At 40.1% G+C, this 18,227-nt stretch overlaps 1 protein-coding gene across 1 annotated transcript in view; it reads left to right on the top strand.

Annotated features, from left to right (window-relative positions):
• Positions 1-17,942, top strand: part of LOC120746993 (Fc receptor-like protein 5) — a 58,269-nt gene extending 40,327 nt beyond the window's left edge. Inside the window, exons 7-18 of the mRNA XM_040052568.1 lie at positions 1,849-2,112; positions 2,235-2,513; positions 9,853-10,131; positions 10,241-10,522; positions 10,725-11,024; positions 11,171-11,431; positions 11,675-11,923; positions 12,083-12,190; positions 12,299-12,364; positions 12,523-12,573; positions 17,156-17,221; positions 17,333-17,942. Coding sequence (XP_039908502.1) covers positions 1,849-2,112; positions 2,235-2,513; positions 9,853-10,131; positions 10,241-10,522; positions 10,725-11,024; positions 11,171-11,431; positions 11,675-11,923; positions 12,083-12,190; positions 12,299-12,364; positions 12,523-12,573; positions 17,156-17,221; positions 17,333-17,418 — 2,291 coding nt within the window. The 3' untranslated portion in view covers positions 17,419-17,942. The remainder of the gene's footprint in view (positions 1-1,848; positions 2,113-2,234; positions 2,514-9,852; positions 10,132-10,240; positions 10,523-10,724; positions 11,025-11,170; positions 11,432-11,674; positions 11,924-12,082; positions 12,191-12,298; positions 12,365-12,522; positions 12,574-17,155; positions 17,222-17,332) is intronic.
• Positions 17,943-18,227: the final 285 nt, after the last annotated feature.

Genomic DNA, 18,227 nt, shown 5'->3' with positions numbered 1-18,227 from the left:
TTGCCCAATAATAACATGAGTCTTAAATCAATCTAAGAGAGAGTGGTTAGTTAGGTGTGTGTAAGGGGGCGATCGTGGCTCAAGAGTTGGGAGTTCGCCTTGTAATCGGAAGGTTGCCGGTTTGAGCCCCTGCTCGGTCAGTCCCGGTTGTTGTGTCCTTGGGCAAGACACTTCACCCGTTGCCTACTGGTGGTGGTCAGAGGGCTCGGTAGCGCCAGTGTCCGGCAGCCTCGCCTCTGTCAGTGCGCCCCAGGGTGGCTGTGGCTACAATGCAGCTTGCCATCACCAGTATGTGTGAATGGGTGGATGACTGAATGTGTAAAGCGCTTTGGGGTCCTTAGGGCACTATACAAATACAGGCCATTTACCATTTTTTGCAGTAAAAAGAAGTTTTCTTCCCACGCACAACGGACGCTAATGTTCTTGTCACTTTTCATGGAATCAAACTCAAAGTAAGGTCAGTACTTCCACGCTTTAAACGCTGCATGCTCATACTCTCTCCCGCACTCGATATATTATCCATTGTTGATCTGCACACAGCTGTTGTCACGAACGTCGCGCTCGCTTATGTCACTGTCATGAGACATTCTCGCAAAAAATCACAGTTTTAGTAACGCAGTAACGCAGCATGCTTACGGGAAAGTAACAGTAATCTAATTACCTTTTTTGCAATAGTAATCCCTTACTTTACTCGTTACTTGAAAAAAGTAATCGGATTACGCGTTACTGCCCATCTCTGTTTGGGAGTGAGAACGTGTTGCAGCCAGAAAACACCTGCAAGGATAGAACAACCACACTTTATATTAAAGGTAATGTGCAAACTGTTGTTTTTTGTTGTTGTTTGTTTTTAATCAGATGTTAGCGAACAGTCAGTGTGCTTTGCTCAGAGAAAAGCTCAACACTGCCCCTAGCGTCCTGGAGCACTTCCGTTGTGTTTTGGAGTTTGAATGTGTTTTGGAGTTTTTACCTGCTTTTTGTCATTTTGTGTTGTGCAGAAATCAGGTTGGCTCACAGCTGACAGCCCGATTTGACAACTGTTTGAATTTATTTTATGGCAAGAACCAATTAGCTAAGCAAACAGAAAAAAACAGTCCATCATTACTTTAAGAGCTGAAAGTTGGTCAGTCTGGAAAACTGCTAAAACTTTTAATGTTTCACAAAAACCATCAAATGCTACGATGAAACTGGCTCACATGAGGACCACCCCAGGAAAGGAAGACCAAGAGTCACCTCTGCTACTGAGGATAAATTCATCCAAGTCAACAGCCTCAGAAATTACAGGTTAACAGCACTTCAGATTAGAGCCCAGATAAATGTCACACAGAGTTTCAGTAGCAGACACGTCTCTACATCAACTGTTCAGAGGAACCTGTGTGAATCAGGCCTTTATGGTCAAATAGTTGCTAAGAAACCACGACTAAGGAAAAGAATCAAGCAGAAGAGATTAGACAAATATGGCTTATATTATATTCAGCACAGTGGCATGGTGGTTAGCACTGTTGCTGCACGGCAAGAAGGTCCTGAGTTCAATTCCACCATCAGGCTGGGGTCTTTCTGTGTGGAGTTTGCATGTTCTCCCCGTGTTTGCGTGGGTTCTCTCCAGGTACTCCGGCTTCCTCCCACCGTCCAAAGACATGCAGCTTGTGGGGATAGATTAATTGAATAATCCAAATTGCCACTAGGTGTGAATGGTTGTCTGTCCCTATGTGTTAGACTGGCGACCTGTCCAGGGTGTACCCTGCCTTTCACCGTATGACAGCTGGGATAGGCTCCAGCCCCCCCGCGACCCTGAAAAGGATAAGCGAATGGATGGCTTATATTTTCTTTCCTTGTTTTTCATAACAGCAGATAAACCCAGGGCCACACTGACAGCGGGAACAACAATCATACCAGTAGGGGGCAGTGTGACACTGACCTGCTCTGTGCAGAGCTCTGATGGATGGAAATATGAGTGGTTCAGACGAACCCAAACAACCTCTGAAGTTCAAATCAGAGATCAACAAAACAGAGATATCAGAGTATCTGAAGGAGGAATCTACAGCTGCAGAGGAACAAGAGGAAACCCAGTTTACTACACTGATATAAGTGATGATGTCACCATTGAGATAACCTGTGAGTTCAGTCATTTAGTTTGAAATATACATTCACTCATGATTATCAAACATACAATGTGAAGTTTTCTGTGTTGATTTCATGTTTCTGTTTGTATCTCAACTGTTAATATGTGTGAACAGTTTCCAATAAAGTTGTTGTAAAACAACAACCCAACTGGCCTCAGATATTCAGAGGTGAGACGATCACTCTGACATGTGAGGTGCAGGAAGGAGGTGAAACCACTGAGTGGGAGTATGAATGGAGAGGACCCAGGACACCCACACAGTGGACACACAATAATGATGTGACATTCAGAGTTTCTGAGTCCAGCAGTGGAGACTACATGTGTAAGAGTCGACGCAGAGATGACTCATATTCTTCAACAGAGTGGAGTGAAGCCTTCACATTGTCAGTATCAAGTAAGTCATGTTTGTTGTGTGATCTCCATTTGACAAATGTCATAATGGTCAGCACAGGATGAATTCAATGGTCTACAAAGCATGTTACATTGTTAGTCAGACAAAGAGCTGCAGCTGATAGTAGCCTCATTGTAGACAGTTTGTCACCACTTTGTGTCATGAACCTTTAACTGGTATAGAGACGCCAATGCTGACCTGCTGCTCCATCACCTGAGGACAAGAATGACAGAAATAAACAGTATAAAAAATATTGTGTTCTTCAAACTTCCTCAAGAAACAACAACAAATCTACAATTTTTATAAAAATAATTTGGCTTATGATCTCATCAAATACTGCTGTTTGTTACAATTGATTTAAAACACACACATGACTGGGTTTAATACAAAAAAGAAAAAAAGCTTTTACAATCTAAAGTTTTTGATATTATTTCTATTAAATTCATTGATTTGCTTGTTCGCCTCAAGTTCAGTTTATGAAAGCAAATCATACTCATTCCACCTTATTTCAAATAACTAAACAACAGAAATGCTAGAACATTTTACTTAAAGCTGATATTTTAAGGTCTTTATATTGTATTATGACTTTGTATGTAATTTTCATTCCTTTAAACTAAATTTCTTTCTGTGAATCAGCTGTTTTTCACTCACTTTATCTAAAAAAAAAAAAAATCAGGTAAACAGTGGAAGCTCAGATATCCCAGTTTAACAGCTGGCCTCAGATCAGCTAACAGTTAATAGTTCACCTGTCTCTGCATTTAGGAGTACAGTTTGGTGGCAGAGCATAAAAACAGTCTCACCTGATTCTTGATTCACTCTGATAAAGTTTTCATCATGTTATATACATCCAGCGTTAGATCCTGGCTCTCTAGCTGGCTAACAGTTAGCTGAGATACCTGTGCTGTCCTCATGTGTGCTGCTGCCAGTTGTTGATTCTCATCAAATTTGTTTTAAAGACACTTTTTGTTCTTGTGCTGTTGGTGCCTGTTTGCATCAAGTGTGATGATCACACTGAGATCAGGGACCGACCTACGTGAGAAACCTGAGATCTATTATTGAACTCCATCCATCTTCTTAACCCATTATCAAGGGTTGTGACATATTAAGCACTTACTGAATTAAAAAAAAAATATGATTATTGCATTTTTATGCTAAAATCTTTATTTGTTATATAACAGTGTTTTTTTCCCCGAAGCAACTGACAGTCTGATGTTTGTCTTTCCTGTAACATCAACAGCAAGTAAACCCAGAGCCACACTGAGAGCACAAAGTTCAGTCATACCAGCAGGGGGCAGTGTGACACTGAGCTGCTCTGTGGAGGGCTCTGCTGGCTGGAAGTTTGACTGGTTCAGACGTGATTCAGTCTCTTCTAAAGCTCAGCTCATGAGAGGAAATGAAGCAAACAGAGTTATTAGTGTCTCACAAGGAGGTCTGTACCACTGCAGAGGAGGGAGAGGAGATCCAGTTTACTACACAGAGGGCAGCAGTGACGTCACAGTTCAGGAGACTTGTGAGTTTTAAACCTTCAGTTATTTAAGTTTTTTATGTGTTTCATACAAATGTAGAAATAAACATTGTGGCATCCACTCAAGAAAAGACTAGAAAAATTGCATATTTATAGCTCATTAGCTGCTGTTAGTCTTTAAATTGTGTTTTGTTAAATATTTTTGGCCTCTCTTTCTAAATGCATCTTCACCTTAAACTGACTTTAAGTGGACATGAAAACAGGACATAAATTAGACTCAAAACCCCACGTGAGCACGAGACGTGATCTGTGCATGCCAGGTGATTCATCCACACGCATTTAAGGTTTCGTGAGCGGTATATTATCATCAGATCTGCTGTTATTGTGCAATAAATATCTTTATGTTTTCGACCCTGAGCTGATGTATTTTATACTCAGGGCTGCCCGTGGCTGCATGAAAACAACAGAAGATGATCGCTCATTGAAATGGACTGAAGACATAATTATATACAAATAGTTTTCATGATTATTCTTCTTATTTTACAATTATTGGACCACAGCTACATTTTATTTACTTATTCTGAACTCAAACAGACCTGCAGAATGATGCTTTATTTAAAGTAGGCCTGCACAGGCCCGTGTTGTTTTTCTCCTCTTTAAAGTTTTTGTTAAAAAGTTCTTAAAAGGTAAAAAAGCTCTTCTTATTATTTAGACATCTTGTATTGTATTAAGTATATTTATTATAATATCTGAATTATGGACGATGAATTTTAAAGAAAGAAATCTGAAAAACAATCCAGACGTTAAAATTTGTGCCTCAATGATCAGCAGTTACTCAGGTTTGTGTCGACACATTTGTACAATAGTTTGTGTGAACTGGAGACCTGAAAAGTTGCACACAAATCACTGCACACATCTGTAAATCTTACTTTCTGCTTGTGAATCATATTATACACAGTTGTACCACTTTCAAGGTAAATTTGTTGCCATAAAAACAAGGATATACTGTCCACCTTCACTCCCTGTCTCTGTAGCTGTAAGTGGTTCTTCAAAGGGAAAATGCAGCTGTTAGCTGTAATGTTAGGATTTGTAGATCACTTTATAAATGTGGAGTGTGTGGAGAACAGGCTGTGTGAGTCAGATACACCAGTGGGCCACCACACACGTGTACCACACGGTAAATAAATGTAAACACTGATTTTTAAATCCAACTTCATTTACAGTCAAAGTGTCACCAGGATGCATTAAATCTTTCTCCTCTGAACAACAGCAAAAAGAAAATCAGGCTTCAAAATGACTTCGTGTTTCTATTTGTGTCTAACTGGATATTTTCCTGTGAACAGTTCCCAGTAAGCCCACTGTGACCCTGCAGCCATCCTGGACTCAGATATACAGTGGTGAGACAGTCACTGTCAGATGTGAGATTCAGGGAGGTGAAGGAGCTCAGTGGACGTGTGAATGGAGAGCAGCCAAGTTAAACACACCTCCAACATCCAATGAATACAGAATCATCAGAGCTACTGAGTCTGACAGTGGAGGATACAGCTGCCGGGGCAGGAGGGACTATTTCTTCTCAGAGTGGAGTGATATCATCACACTGACTGTATCATGTAAGATCTTTATCCAGATTATTTCAAGTTACTTATTGTGTTAATCTAACCTTTAATTGGGAAAATCAGTCGTCTGCTTATTAAATAAAATCACAAATCAGATGTTAATTCATTTTTTAGTCTAGTAGACTTTCAAACATGATAACAGAAGGTTTGTGTTCATATTACAAAAAGGGATAATTTAACACATATGAACATAAAATAAAAAAAAGCCTCCATATATTTTTAGTGTTTAGTTAGTTTGGTCTCATGACGAACACAGACTCCCTCTTTTTCTTTTTTTTTTTAGCTGAATAAAACTTAACAGACTTCTGTGTGGTCTTATTTTATTGTAGAGCTCATTGGAGTGTGTCAGCCTCTCTGATTGTTGAGTTTTCTATGTAAATCAGTTGTTTACAGTATTGGAAATTATGTTTTAAATGATAGAAAACTACCTAAACTTGATGTGGATCCATGTCAGTGATGAGTGATGGTCACGTTGCTCTAACAATAATAGACACCATTCAGTGTAGTGTCACTTTAGACTATTATTGAAGGAAAATGCAGAGAGGACACGAAGCATTAGTAATTTGTTTGTGCATCATTTGTCTTTGAATAGATGAAGAATAAATCAGAGGGAATCTGTAGTGTAGTTTTGTATGAAGACACTCATTCAAATGTGTCACATGCAGGTAAATATTTTCTGTTTGGTGCTAGAAGCTAAATGACTGAGTGAATGTGTAAAGTTTGATCATTTCGTATATAACAAAGTCCTTCGTGAAACAATCTGACAATCTGATGAACTTTTTTCTGTAACTACAACAGCAAGTAAACCCAGAGCCACACTGACAGCACAAAGTTCAGTCATGCCAGCAGGGGGCAGTGTGACACTGAGCTGCTCTGTGGAGGGCTCTGCTGGCTGGAAGTTTGACTGGTTCAGACGTGATTCAGAGTTTTCTGGTGCTCAGAAAATAGGAGCTGGAACATCAGAGCACACGATCAGTATTTCAGAAGGAGGCATCTATTACTGCAGAGGAGGGAGAGGAGATCCAGTTTACTCCACAGAGGACAGTGCTGCAGTTACAATTCAGAAACAAGGTGAGGGTTAAGTTTTGTGGTGAGATAAAACACAAATTCATGATTAAATTAAAATAACATTTTTTACCTATATTTTTATTTTATTTCTTTGTTTCCTGTTGATTTGTTTTTAAATATTTGTTTTTCTTTGTTTGTTGAACAGTTTTAGCTATTGTGAATCTGCAGCACAGCTGGTCTCAGATATTCACTGGTGAGACAATCACTCTCAGATGTGAGATTCAGGGAGGTGAAGGAAAGGTGTGGAAATATGAATGGACAGCACCCAACACAAACAGCCCTCCAACATCCAGTGAATACAGGATCAGCAGAGTTTCAGTGTCCCACAGTGGAGACTACAGATGTTGGGGTAGCAGTGACTATCTCTTAACAGGATGGAGTGATGCCTTCAGACTGACAGTTTCATGTGAGTTGGACCATGATTCATGCTGACATTTAATGTTTTCATGTTTTACATCTGTCTTAACAGGAAAACTCCAACAATGATCCAGCTGTCTGCAGGCAGCTCAGGACAACAGTTTTTCTCACTGTGCAAACAGAAAGGAGAGACACCATGGAGGCTCTTAAATATCAGCAATGTAAAGAGGAATGTACAGAGATGACAGTTTGATAAGAGAATGATAAATCAGTGAAATCTTTAGTTTGTTAAACAGTCTAATGTGTCACATGCAGGTAGGGATGGGAATTGATAAGAATTTATTGATTCTCATTGGCTCCACTTTGAGAGTCGCCACCATCTCTGAGCAGAATATCAAAGACATTCATGCAGATTAATTAGAGGCTGTGAGGTCAAATGTTTGTGCATGTTGGAGGTATTTCCTCTCTTTGTTGGGATCAGTGTTGGGATCATTTCTCAAAAATAGTAAAGCAAAAAAGTTCTTACGCAAAACCAGCACAAAGAGACTTTAAATCGGTTGTCATGGTGATTCTACTGTAGAAACATGAACAGGTAGAAATGGAGCTGCAGCCTGACTGCTCATCAGTTTGTTACGATGAAGTTCATCACTCTTGGTTATTGGCTAGCTTAGCATTAGCATGCTGTCCTTGCAGGTGCTTTGAAGAGCTCCAACAAAAACTACTTTGTTTCTGTTTGTAGATAAATTAATCAGTGAATGTTAAAGTTTGATCAGTGCTGTAACAAGTTTATTCTTGAGGATGATTTAATGTTTTACTTTTTTTGTTTCTTCACCAGCAAGTAAACCCAGAGCCACACTGACAGCACAAAGTTCAGTCATACCAGCAGGGGGCAGTGTGACACTGAGCTGCTCTGTGGAGGGCTCTGCTGGCTGGAAGTTTGACTGGTTCAGACGTGATTCAGTCTCTTCTAAAGCTCAGCTCATGAGAGGAAATGAAGCAAACAGAGTTATTAGTGTCTCACAAGGAGGTCTGTACCACTGCAGAGGAGGGAGAGGAGATCCAGTTTACTACACAGAGGACAGCAGTGACGTCACAGTTAAAGAAACTCGTGAGTGTAGTTGTTTTATTTGATCACAATTTTTGATTCAAAGTCAAAAATTGAATCACAATTTTTGATTCAAGTCAAAAATTGTTAGATTAAGGACTCACCCTTACAGAGAATGTGCTCTCCAAAATACATCAATTTTAAACACACAAAAATATTTACACCTTTCAAGAAAGGTGTGTGAGAAACTTCAAATTGAAGAGAAAAATTAGATCGTGAAAAGTTTCAGATTTTGCTTTAATAACCAACAACAACACTATTGTTTCTGTATTGCACTCGTTCCCATTTGCCAATGTTGATGTAAACACCAGCCGTACCTGCAGGTGTAAACATGAGACTGGGCTGTAACTATGTAAACACTGTATATGAGAGTTGTGTTGGATCTGATTGTTCAGTGTTCAGCATGGTGATGGCTGAGGGATCAAAGCTGTTCCTTAGTTTGTTAGTTTTTGTCTTTATGGATCTGAAATGTCTGCCTGAAGGTAGACGTTCAAACAGTGCATGACCTGGGTGAGATGGATCCTGAAGGATTTTCTTCATGTTCCTGAGACTGCGGGAGCTGTGCAGTTCTTCAAGTGAGGGCAAAGGATGGCCGACTGTCCTCTGGGTGACCTGTATAACCCTGTGGAGCTATTTCCTCTGTGCTACTGTGCAGCTGTGCTATACAGTTCTTCATGTAGCACAGTATGCTATCAAAAACCAGCTACAGGTCAGGGTGTTTGAAAATATCTCAGTGCATCCTAATGAAGCAGTCCTGCCTGTGGCCTGGTTTTGACTGTTTTTGTGCCGATTGTAGCAATTTTACCAAGTGGGATGTGGCCGTGATCAAAAACAGTTATCAGTGGTCAGACTTCCTGAGGTGTGGTTTAAACCTGTAGCCTGTTTGAGGTTGATTTTTTTCACTCACGTTACTCTCATGTTTTAAACATCAGAATTTTTATGTTTCTATTTGTCTCTAACTGGATATTTGTCTGTGAACAGTTCCCAGTAAGCCCACTGTGACCCTGCAGCCATCCTGGACTCAGATATACAGCGGTGAGACAGTCACTGTCAGATGTGAGATTCAGGGAGGTGAAGGAGCTCAGTGGACGTATGAATGGAGAGCAGCCAAGTTAAACACACCTCCAACATCCAATGAATACAGAATCATCAGAGCTACTGAGTCTGACAGTGGAGGATACAGCTGCCGGGGCAGGAGGGACTATTTCTTCTCAGAGTGGAGTGATATCATCACACTGACTGTGTCATGTAAGATCTTTCATCCAGAGTGTCTAAATAAGGAAAAAGCACTTCTTCTTTCTTACAGCTTTATAACTGTCTTTCATGTTGGTCAGTAAAATGTTTAGTTTTTATTCCAACAACAAAAACCTGAACAGCAGCTTTTTATTCACAGTGAAGAGAACAAAACATATGAGAGTAACTTCTCTGCTGTGCAGCTCTAATACATGAAAGATGAAATGCAGAACAAATGCTGAATCTGTCTCAGCTGCTCCACCACATCCACTAAGAAACATTAAATCCACTGATTGTTCCTCATGTGTGTTTTTAACTTAGAAATGCAGCAAATTAAATATGAAAGATTAGTGTTGTGTTTGTGTGATAGTTGTACAGTTTGTTGTAGCTTCACCATTAAAGTTATGTGATATTTATTATTTCCATATTTCCACCAAGTTATTTCAACTGGTTTGATTCAGTCATTGACTTTTGTTCTTTTTCTAAACTGAACTGCAGATAAACCAAAGGCCAAACTGAGAGCTGATAACACAGCTGTTCCAGTAGGGGGCAGTGTGACCCTGACCTGCTCTGTGAGCCCATCATCATCATCTGGATGGAAATACTACTGGTACAGAGATGAGAAATCCTCTGAAGCCCTGACCACACAAGATGCAGTTTTCCACTCAAATGGACAAATCAGTGTCTCACAGGAAGGACTCTACAGGTGCAGAGGAGGAAGAGGAAACCCAGTTTACTACACAGAGGACAGCCAGTCAGTCAGGATTGGGAAAACTGGTCAGTTTAACATGAAGTCAGATAAATTCCTGATTAAGGAGGAAGATGAAGAACAAAAGGCATTAACATTTTTGACATTCATGTGTTTTTATTGTACTTTCTTGAACAGTAACAGCCTCAAACAGGCCTGTTGTGACTCTGTATCCAAACTGGTCTGAGATATACAGAGGAGAGACGATCACTGTCAGATGTGAGATCCATGGAGGAGACACTGAGTGGGATTATGAGTGGGAAACAAACAGCATGATAAAAGCTCCAAATCAAAATGAATACAGGATTAGATCTGCTTCATCATCCAACAGTGGAAACTATCGCTGTAAGGGCAGAATGAAAAGTTCACAGCATGAAACAACAGAGTGGAGTGATTCAGTCACACTGACAGTTTCTGACAGTAAGTAGAGTCATAGTTCATTTAACCTGGAAATAGAAACAGTTTGTAAAAATGTGTTTTTATTAGTACATGTTGAGATATTTGACATGTTTAGATAGTCTCACTCTTAAAGTTCATCATAAATATTTGTGAGTCAACATTTTAGTGACATTGAATTCAGAGTTAAGAGATGAAACATTGAGAGAAAATCTTTGTTGAACAGATGAACCCCGTCCTGTCCTCACTGTGTCTCCATCATGGCTGAGTCCTGGAGCCTCAGTAACTCTGAACTGTGAGGTTGAACATCCGTCTGCAGGATGGAGCTTCTACTGGTATAAAGCTGTTCCTGATCTATCAGAGAAATCCTCCAGTTATGAGCTGCTACCTGATGGCAGTGGGACTGCACAGGACTCCTACATCATTCATGGACAGACACACACAGCAGGATATGTGTGCAGAGCTGGAAGAGGAGACCCAGAGTATCACACTGATCACAGTCAACCAAAGTTTGTCTGGTCTGCAGGTCAGCTTGATTCTGTCTAATAAGTTGTGTCATCACTGTAATCCACCAAGATTCAGCTCATTATTTGTTTTTGTTTTTTAATATTAATTTGATAATTTGATCCTAACATCTGTGAGCTTTGTCTCTTCACTGCATGTTGTTTCCAGATGTTCATTCAGCAGCGTCTCTCACAGTGAGTCCTGACAGAGTGCAACACTTCACCTCTGACTCTGTCTCACTGACCTGTGAGGGAAACTTCACTGAGTGGAGAGTGAGGAAGTTCTCTGAGGACGGCCGACTGTACTCTGACTGTAGGAGAATGACTGGATCCACATGTGACATCAACACATCAAAGTCAGATACTGCAGTGTACTGGTGTGAGTCTGGATCAGGAGAGTTCAGCAGTGCAGTCAACATCACTGTACAGAGTATGTTATTGTACATTTACTACTTGGATTTGAATGATTTAGATGTCACATGAACATTTGTCCCAGCTTTGCTGTATGTGAAGTCATTTTATCTGGAGAAAAGTAGCAGTTTTAAATACACAAGATCAGATCTTCATGATGAAAAGCATTTGTACAATCTGTTCTTATTATTGTTTGTCAGCTTTTTCTAAAAGTGTGCACCAGCTGATGTGACTGAAACAATTGTGTGTGATTGTGTCACAGATGATGATAATGTTCCTATCCTGGTGAGTCCTGTTCATCCTGTGACTGAGGGAGCTTCTGTTAGTCTGAGCTGCAGTTTGAGAACACAAAAAATACTTTCCAATGTGTTTTTCTATCACAATGACAAACTTATTGAAAATGATCCCCGAGGGGAGCTGAAGATCTCTGCAGTGTCAAAGTCTGATGAAGGTTTCTACAAGTGTCAGTACTCAGGAAGAGAGTCAGCACAGAGCTGGATGTCAGTTAAAGGTGAGCAGGATCAAAACATTTGATGGATTTTTCTAAACCAATGACTGAGAAGGTACATTAGATTTTGAAAAACATTATATAACAATTTTATGATATTTTGACTATTATTATAGTTTATTCATAAGACGCGGATCATTGTTGTCACAGTAACTGTGTCAGGAGCTGACAGCTCTTCACCTCCTGTGTGGTTGATTGTTGGACTGGTTTGTGGAGTCTCTCTCATTATTATTCTCCTGCTCTTGTTGTATCGCTGCAGAAGAACCAACAGTGAGACCTTTCCCTTTACTTACAACAAACTCTTTATCATTCAAAGACATAAATGCGTCATTTGGTGCATTTAAAAGCAAAATGTATTATTTCACATTTTTAATGAAGGTGCTGTTAATGAGCAGACGCTCAATCAAGATCATCAGCAGCACGTGTACTCCTCTCTTCTTCATGGTTAGTTTTTCATCTAGTTATAATGTTTTGATGCTATTTGAAACAAGACTGTATTTACTAAATTTCCTACAGCTTTTCATATAAATGTTATTTTCAATAATAGTTGGGTTTAAATTAGTATCACAGAAATGAAGTGACTGATTTCCTCTGACCTGTAGGAAATCGTTGTGGCTATGAGATAATCAGAAGATCTGAAAACACTGGAAGTGGTGAAGTATAGACATTAATACAGAGCTTATGGAAGGTGGATGATTATATAATAACTGTGTTTAACAGTAATGAGCTGGTCTAGTATGAGGCAACAGGGAGGAAAAACTGCATTTTCTTCCTGTATCCAAAGTTCGACTAACAGATGGGCTCTCCTTTCCAGCACACTTTATTGTTATTACGATTTGTCCCCCTTGTCCCCAGACTCTCCTTGCCATACGGAGGATGTGTTAGTGTGATTAAGGAGGTCCTTGAGGTATTCCTTCCACTGCCCGACAATGTCCTCAGTCAAAGTTTGCAGCACTCCGCCCTCACTACCCACTGAGGGTTCACAGTGGGTCGTGATGGTTCCCCCTCTGAGTCACCTGACTGTTTGCCAGAATCTCTTCGAGACAATCTGAAAGTCTTTTTCCACGGCTTCTCCAAACTCCTCCCAAACCCAAGTATTTGCTTTAACCACTGGCTGAGCCGCATTCCATTTTGCACAGTGGTAATTATCGGGTGTTTTGGCAGTCCCACAAGCTAACCAAGCCCACTAGGACTCCTTCTTCAGGTGAACATAGTTTAATAGTTTAATAGTTTAATTATTTATATAGCATATTTAATTACAACAGGAGCGTTGACCAAAGTGCTGTACAAGAATACAACATACATAATAAAACAACTTAGAGTATTAAAAGCAAACGCCAAATCAGAATCAGAATCAGAATCAGAATACTTTATTGGTCCCTGGGGGAAATTATTTTTTGTTACAGTGCTCCATTATAAACCAACATTAAGACAAGACAGACAATACACTAACTAAGAATAGTACAATATATACATATATATATACATACATACATAAGTCACTCATAAATAAATAGCTGGAAAAGAAACATGTGTAGTTGTAGCAGCAAACAGTGTGTTAAGTGGATGCGTTGTGAATATGAATTGACAAATGACTCTCATGCTGTATTAAAAGCCAGTAAATAAAAATGCGTTTTAAGATAAGATTTAAAAAGATTGACAGTATGAGCCTGTCTGATGTGTAGGGGTAAATTATTCCACAGCTTAGGCGCTACGACTGCAAATGCTCGATCACCTCTATGAACCAGCCTCGACCTTGGTACAGCTAAAAGCAAAAGATCACTTGATCTAAGAGATCTAAGGGGGGTATAAGTCTGCAAGAGGTCAGACAAATACCTGGGAGCCTGTCCATTCAGGGCTTTGTAACTCAACAATAAAATTTTAAAATTAATTCTGAAGCGGACAGGGAGCCAATGAAGGGAGGCAAGTACCGGGGAAATGTGTTCACATCTTTTAGTACGTGTCAGAAGACGAGCTGCAGCATTCCGGACCAACTGCAGCCTTGTCAGGCAGGTCTGGCTGACTCCAGCATATAAGGAGTTACAATAGTCCAGCTGGGATATAATGAAAGCATGAATCGCTCGTTCAAAGTTTTTAAAAGATAAAAATGATCTCACCTTAGATAAAAGCCTCAGTTTGTAGAAAGCTGTACGACTGAGCTAATTTGTTTTTCAAAAGTGAAATTGCTGCAAATATAACCCCCAAATTTTTGGCATGTGATTTGACAAAAGGCTCAAGACTGTGCAGGTTAAAATTAAGTGTTGGGATTGCTGCTTGGTCCAAAAATGATCACTTCGGTTTTGTTCTCATTGAAGTTAAGGAAATTAGAGGCCATCCAGGATTTAACTTCACCGAGACACTGAAGTAAGGGATCTAGTGAGGAAGGACTGTTTCCCTTCAATTGAAGATAGATCTGAGTATCGTCAGCATATGAATGAAAACAAATATTATATTTTCTAAAAATTAGACCTAAAGGCAACATATAAATGGAGAACAATATTGGCCCCAGTATAGATCCCTGGGGAACACCACAAGTAAGGGGAGCTGAGGAAGAGATAAAATCACCAAAGCTCACAGAGAAGGTCCTGTCAGACAGGTATGACCTGAACCACTCTAATCGGGTGCCCTTTACGCCACAATGCTCCAACCGTGAGATTAAAATGCTGTGGTCAACAGTATCGAAGGCAGCGGTCAGATCTAAAAGCAGAAGCACAGCTGAGTCACCTGAGTCAGTGGCTAATAAAAGATCATTAAGAACTTTTAAAAGTGCAGTTTCTGTGCTATGAAGAGTTTTAAAACCAGACTGAAACCTCTCAAGAACATTGTGTCCATTTAGAAAAGATTGCAGCTGAACAAACACAATCTTTTCCAAAATTTTCGACAGGAAGGGGAGCTTTGAAATAGGCCTGAAGTTAGTGAGGACGGAGGAGTCAAGATTAGGTTTTTTAAGTACAGGCTGTACAACAGCATGTTTAAAACAGGCTGGCACAACACCTGAGTTAAGGCTGCTATTAAAAATAGCTAAAATGTCAGAACTGACAACCTTAAAAATCTTTTTTAGAAGATGTGTTGGAATAATGTCATTTGGACACGATGATGTCTTTGTGCCACTACATACTTCCTCCACCTGATCAAGACACACAGGCTCAAACTGATCAAAAACAGCAGAGCAGGTGAATATTTTAGACACGTCATGTGAAGGCAGGGTGATCATACAGGGAGTGCAGAATTATTAGGCAAGTTGTATTTTTGAGGAATAATTTTATTATTGAACAACAACCATGTTCTCAATGAACCCAAAAAACTCACTAATATCAAAGCTGAATGTTTGTGGAAGTAGTTTTTAGTTTGTTTTTAGTTTTAGCTATTTTAGGGGGATATCTGTGTGTGCAGGTGACTATTACTGTGCATAATTATTAGGCAACTTAACAAAAAACAAATATATACCCATTTCAATTATTTATTTTTACCAGTGAAACCAATATAACATCTCCACATTCACAAATATACATTTCTGACATTCAAAAACAAAACAAAAACAAATCAGCGACCAATATAGCCACCTTTCTTTGCAAGGACACTCAAAAGCCTGCCATCCATGGATTCTGTCAGTGTTTTGATCTGTTCACCATCAACATTGCGTGCAGCAGCAACCACAGCCTCCCAGACACTGTTCAGAGAGGTGTACTGTTTTCCCTCCTTGTAAATCTCACATTTGATGATGGACCACAGGTTCTCAATGGGGTTCAGATCAGGTGAACAAGGTGGCCATGTCATTAGTTTTTCTTCTTTTATACCCTTTCTTGCCAGCCACGCTGTGGAGTACTTGGACGCGTGTGATGGAGCATTGTCCTGCAGGAAAATCATGTTTTTCTTGAAGGATGCAGACTTCTTCCTGTACCACTGCTTGAAGAAGGTGTCTTCCAGAAACTGGCAGTAGGACTGGGAGTTGAGCTTGACTCCATCCTCAACCCGAAAAGGCCCCACAAGCTCATCTTTGATGATACCAGCCCAAACCAGTACTCCACCTCCACCTTGCTGGCGTCTGAGTCGGACTGGAGCTCTCTGCCCTTTACCAGTCCAGCCACGGGCCCATCCATCTGGCCCATCAAGACTCACTCTCATTACATCAGTCCATAAAACCTTAGAAAAACCAGTCTTGAGATATTTCTTGGCCCAGTCTTGACGTTTCAGCTTGTGTGTCTTGTTCAGTGGTGGTCGTCTTTCAGCCTTTCTTACCTTGGCCATGTCTCTGAGTATTGCACACCTTGTGCTTTTGGGCACTCCAGTGATGTTGCAGCTCTGAAATATGGCCAAACTGGTGGCAAGTGGCATCTTGGCAGCTGCACGCTTGACTTTTCTCAGTTCATGGGCAGTTATTTTGTGCCTTGGTTTTTCCACACGCTTCTTGCGACCCTGTTGACTATTTTGAATGAAATGCTTGATTGTTCGATGATCACGCTTCAGAAGCTTTACAATTTTGAGACTGCTGCATCCCTCTGCAAGATATCTCACTATTTTTGACTTTTCTGAGCCTGTCAAGTCCTTCTTTTGACCCATTTTGCCAAAGGAAAGGACGTTGCCTAATAATTATGCACACCTGATATAGGGTGTTGATGTCATCAGACCACACCCCTTCTCATTACAGAGATGCACATCACCTAATATGCTTAATTGGTAGTAGGCTTTCGAGCCTATACAGCTTGGAGTAAGACAACATGCATGAAGAGGATGATGTGGACAAAATACTCATTTGCCTAATAATTCTGCACTCCCTGTAGATCGAAGCTGTTTTATCTTATTAACATACGCCCGCAGATCTATTACCTATTATTGTATCTAATGATACAATAATAGAATTGATCATCTACCTACAGACTCTGGTGTCCTTGTGCCACATGTATTAATGGACACACTCATGTTTAAACATGGGGTTTGTTATATACAAACTGTGGTTTGCATAGAAGTCCAGTAACAAAACACAGTGGGGGTTCAGATCTGGCAGGATATTCCTCTCGAGCATGCTGTCCAGGTCTCACTGTCATTGCTTACACGAGTGTAGAAGTCTCCCAGTAGGACAACGGAGTCCTCAAGTGGAGCACCCCCTAGAGCCTCTCACCCCCACCCTCACCCAACAACAGCCCCTGGGATCTCTAGGACACACAAACTCCTCCACTATGATAAGGTAGCGATTCACAGAAGGGAGCATTAACGTCAGTAAGATTATAATTTCAGGTCCAGCAGAAGATGTTTACGCCAATGTCGCATCTGTGATTCAGCTCAAGGTCATTAACAAGACAAGTGAGTGCACAAAATCTGAGATTTAAAATGCAAAATAATAATAATAATAAATGCATTTGTGACCAAAACAGAGGGTGTTTGTTTTGAAATGCTTTCATTTGATCACCTCAGCAGGGCAACGCGGTGACCCAGAGGAGAGCTCTGACTACAATAATGTCAATCTGTCAGGGTGCTCGGTGTTTGACCCAGCATTCTGAGATTATTTGGCTTTTGTGAGTCTCTGTGATAGTGTGAAGATGGTTTAAGTTTACGTTTATACAGTTTAGCCTTGAGTTTAGTGCTTTCTGTGTTTCTGAGTTTTCTTGTATTTCCAGTTTATGCTTTATTTTCTGGTTGGTTCCTCTTGTGTCTTTGTCTCATCCCTGTGTCTATTGTGTGAGTCTCTCATGTGACCCATGTTTACGCTCCCTTGGCCTCTGTGTATCTTAGTAGTGTTTTGTCTTCCTTACCTTTTACCCCGTTTTTCTCCTTGTGTTTCAGCTTTTGTGTCCCTGCTTGTTTATCCCTGTTTCTGCATGAAGCTCTTGTGTTAATGTACTTCCTGTTTTATTTTTACAGTCTTTGGTCTCATGTGCAGTGTGTTTGGTTTTGCTTCCCTGTCTCATTACATTTAACTCATCCGAGCTGTTTTCTGATGTGTTTCCACTTTCCTGATCACCCTCTTGTGCAGTGTTGGGAAGGTTACTTTTCAAATGTATTCCACTGCAGATTACAGAATACATGCCCCAAAATGTATTCTGTAACGTCTTCCGTTACGTTACTCAATGAGAGTAACATATTCTGAATACTTTGGATTACTTAATATATTATCATGCTTTTTACAACTACGTCAATGTACTTTTAATTTGTGATGTATTACTATTACTTAAGGTTACTCGCCATACCAATACCAACTAGATTTTTACATTTTAATAAATAAAATGAGTAACAGTAGGGTGGACATTAGGTAAGGCTGCACTTTTTGCAGTGATCTCATATATAAAACTATTCCGTGCGCATATAAAAC

This window comes from Simochromis diagramma, unplaced genomic scaffold, assembly GCF_900408965.1.
Source record: "Simochromis diagramma unplaced genomic scaffold, fSimDia1.1 OVJJ01000412.1, whole genome shotgun sequence".
In the NCBI taxonomy this organism is placed as follows: Eukaryota; Metazoa; Chordata; class Actinopteri; order Cichliformes; family Cichlidae; genus Simochromis; species Simochromis diagramma.
The sequence above is the reverse complement of the archived record's forward strand: the minus strand, read 5'-3'. Positions and strand labels throughout refer to the sequence as shown.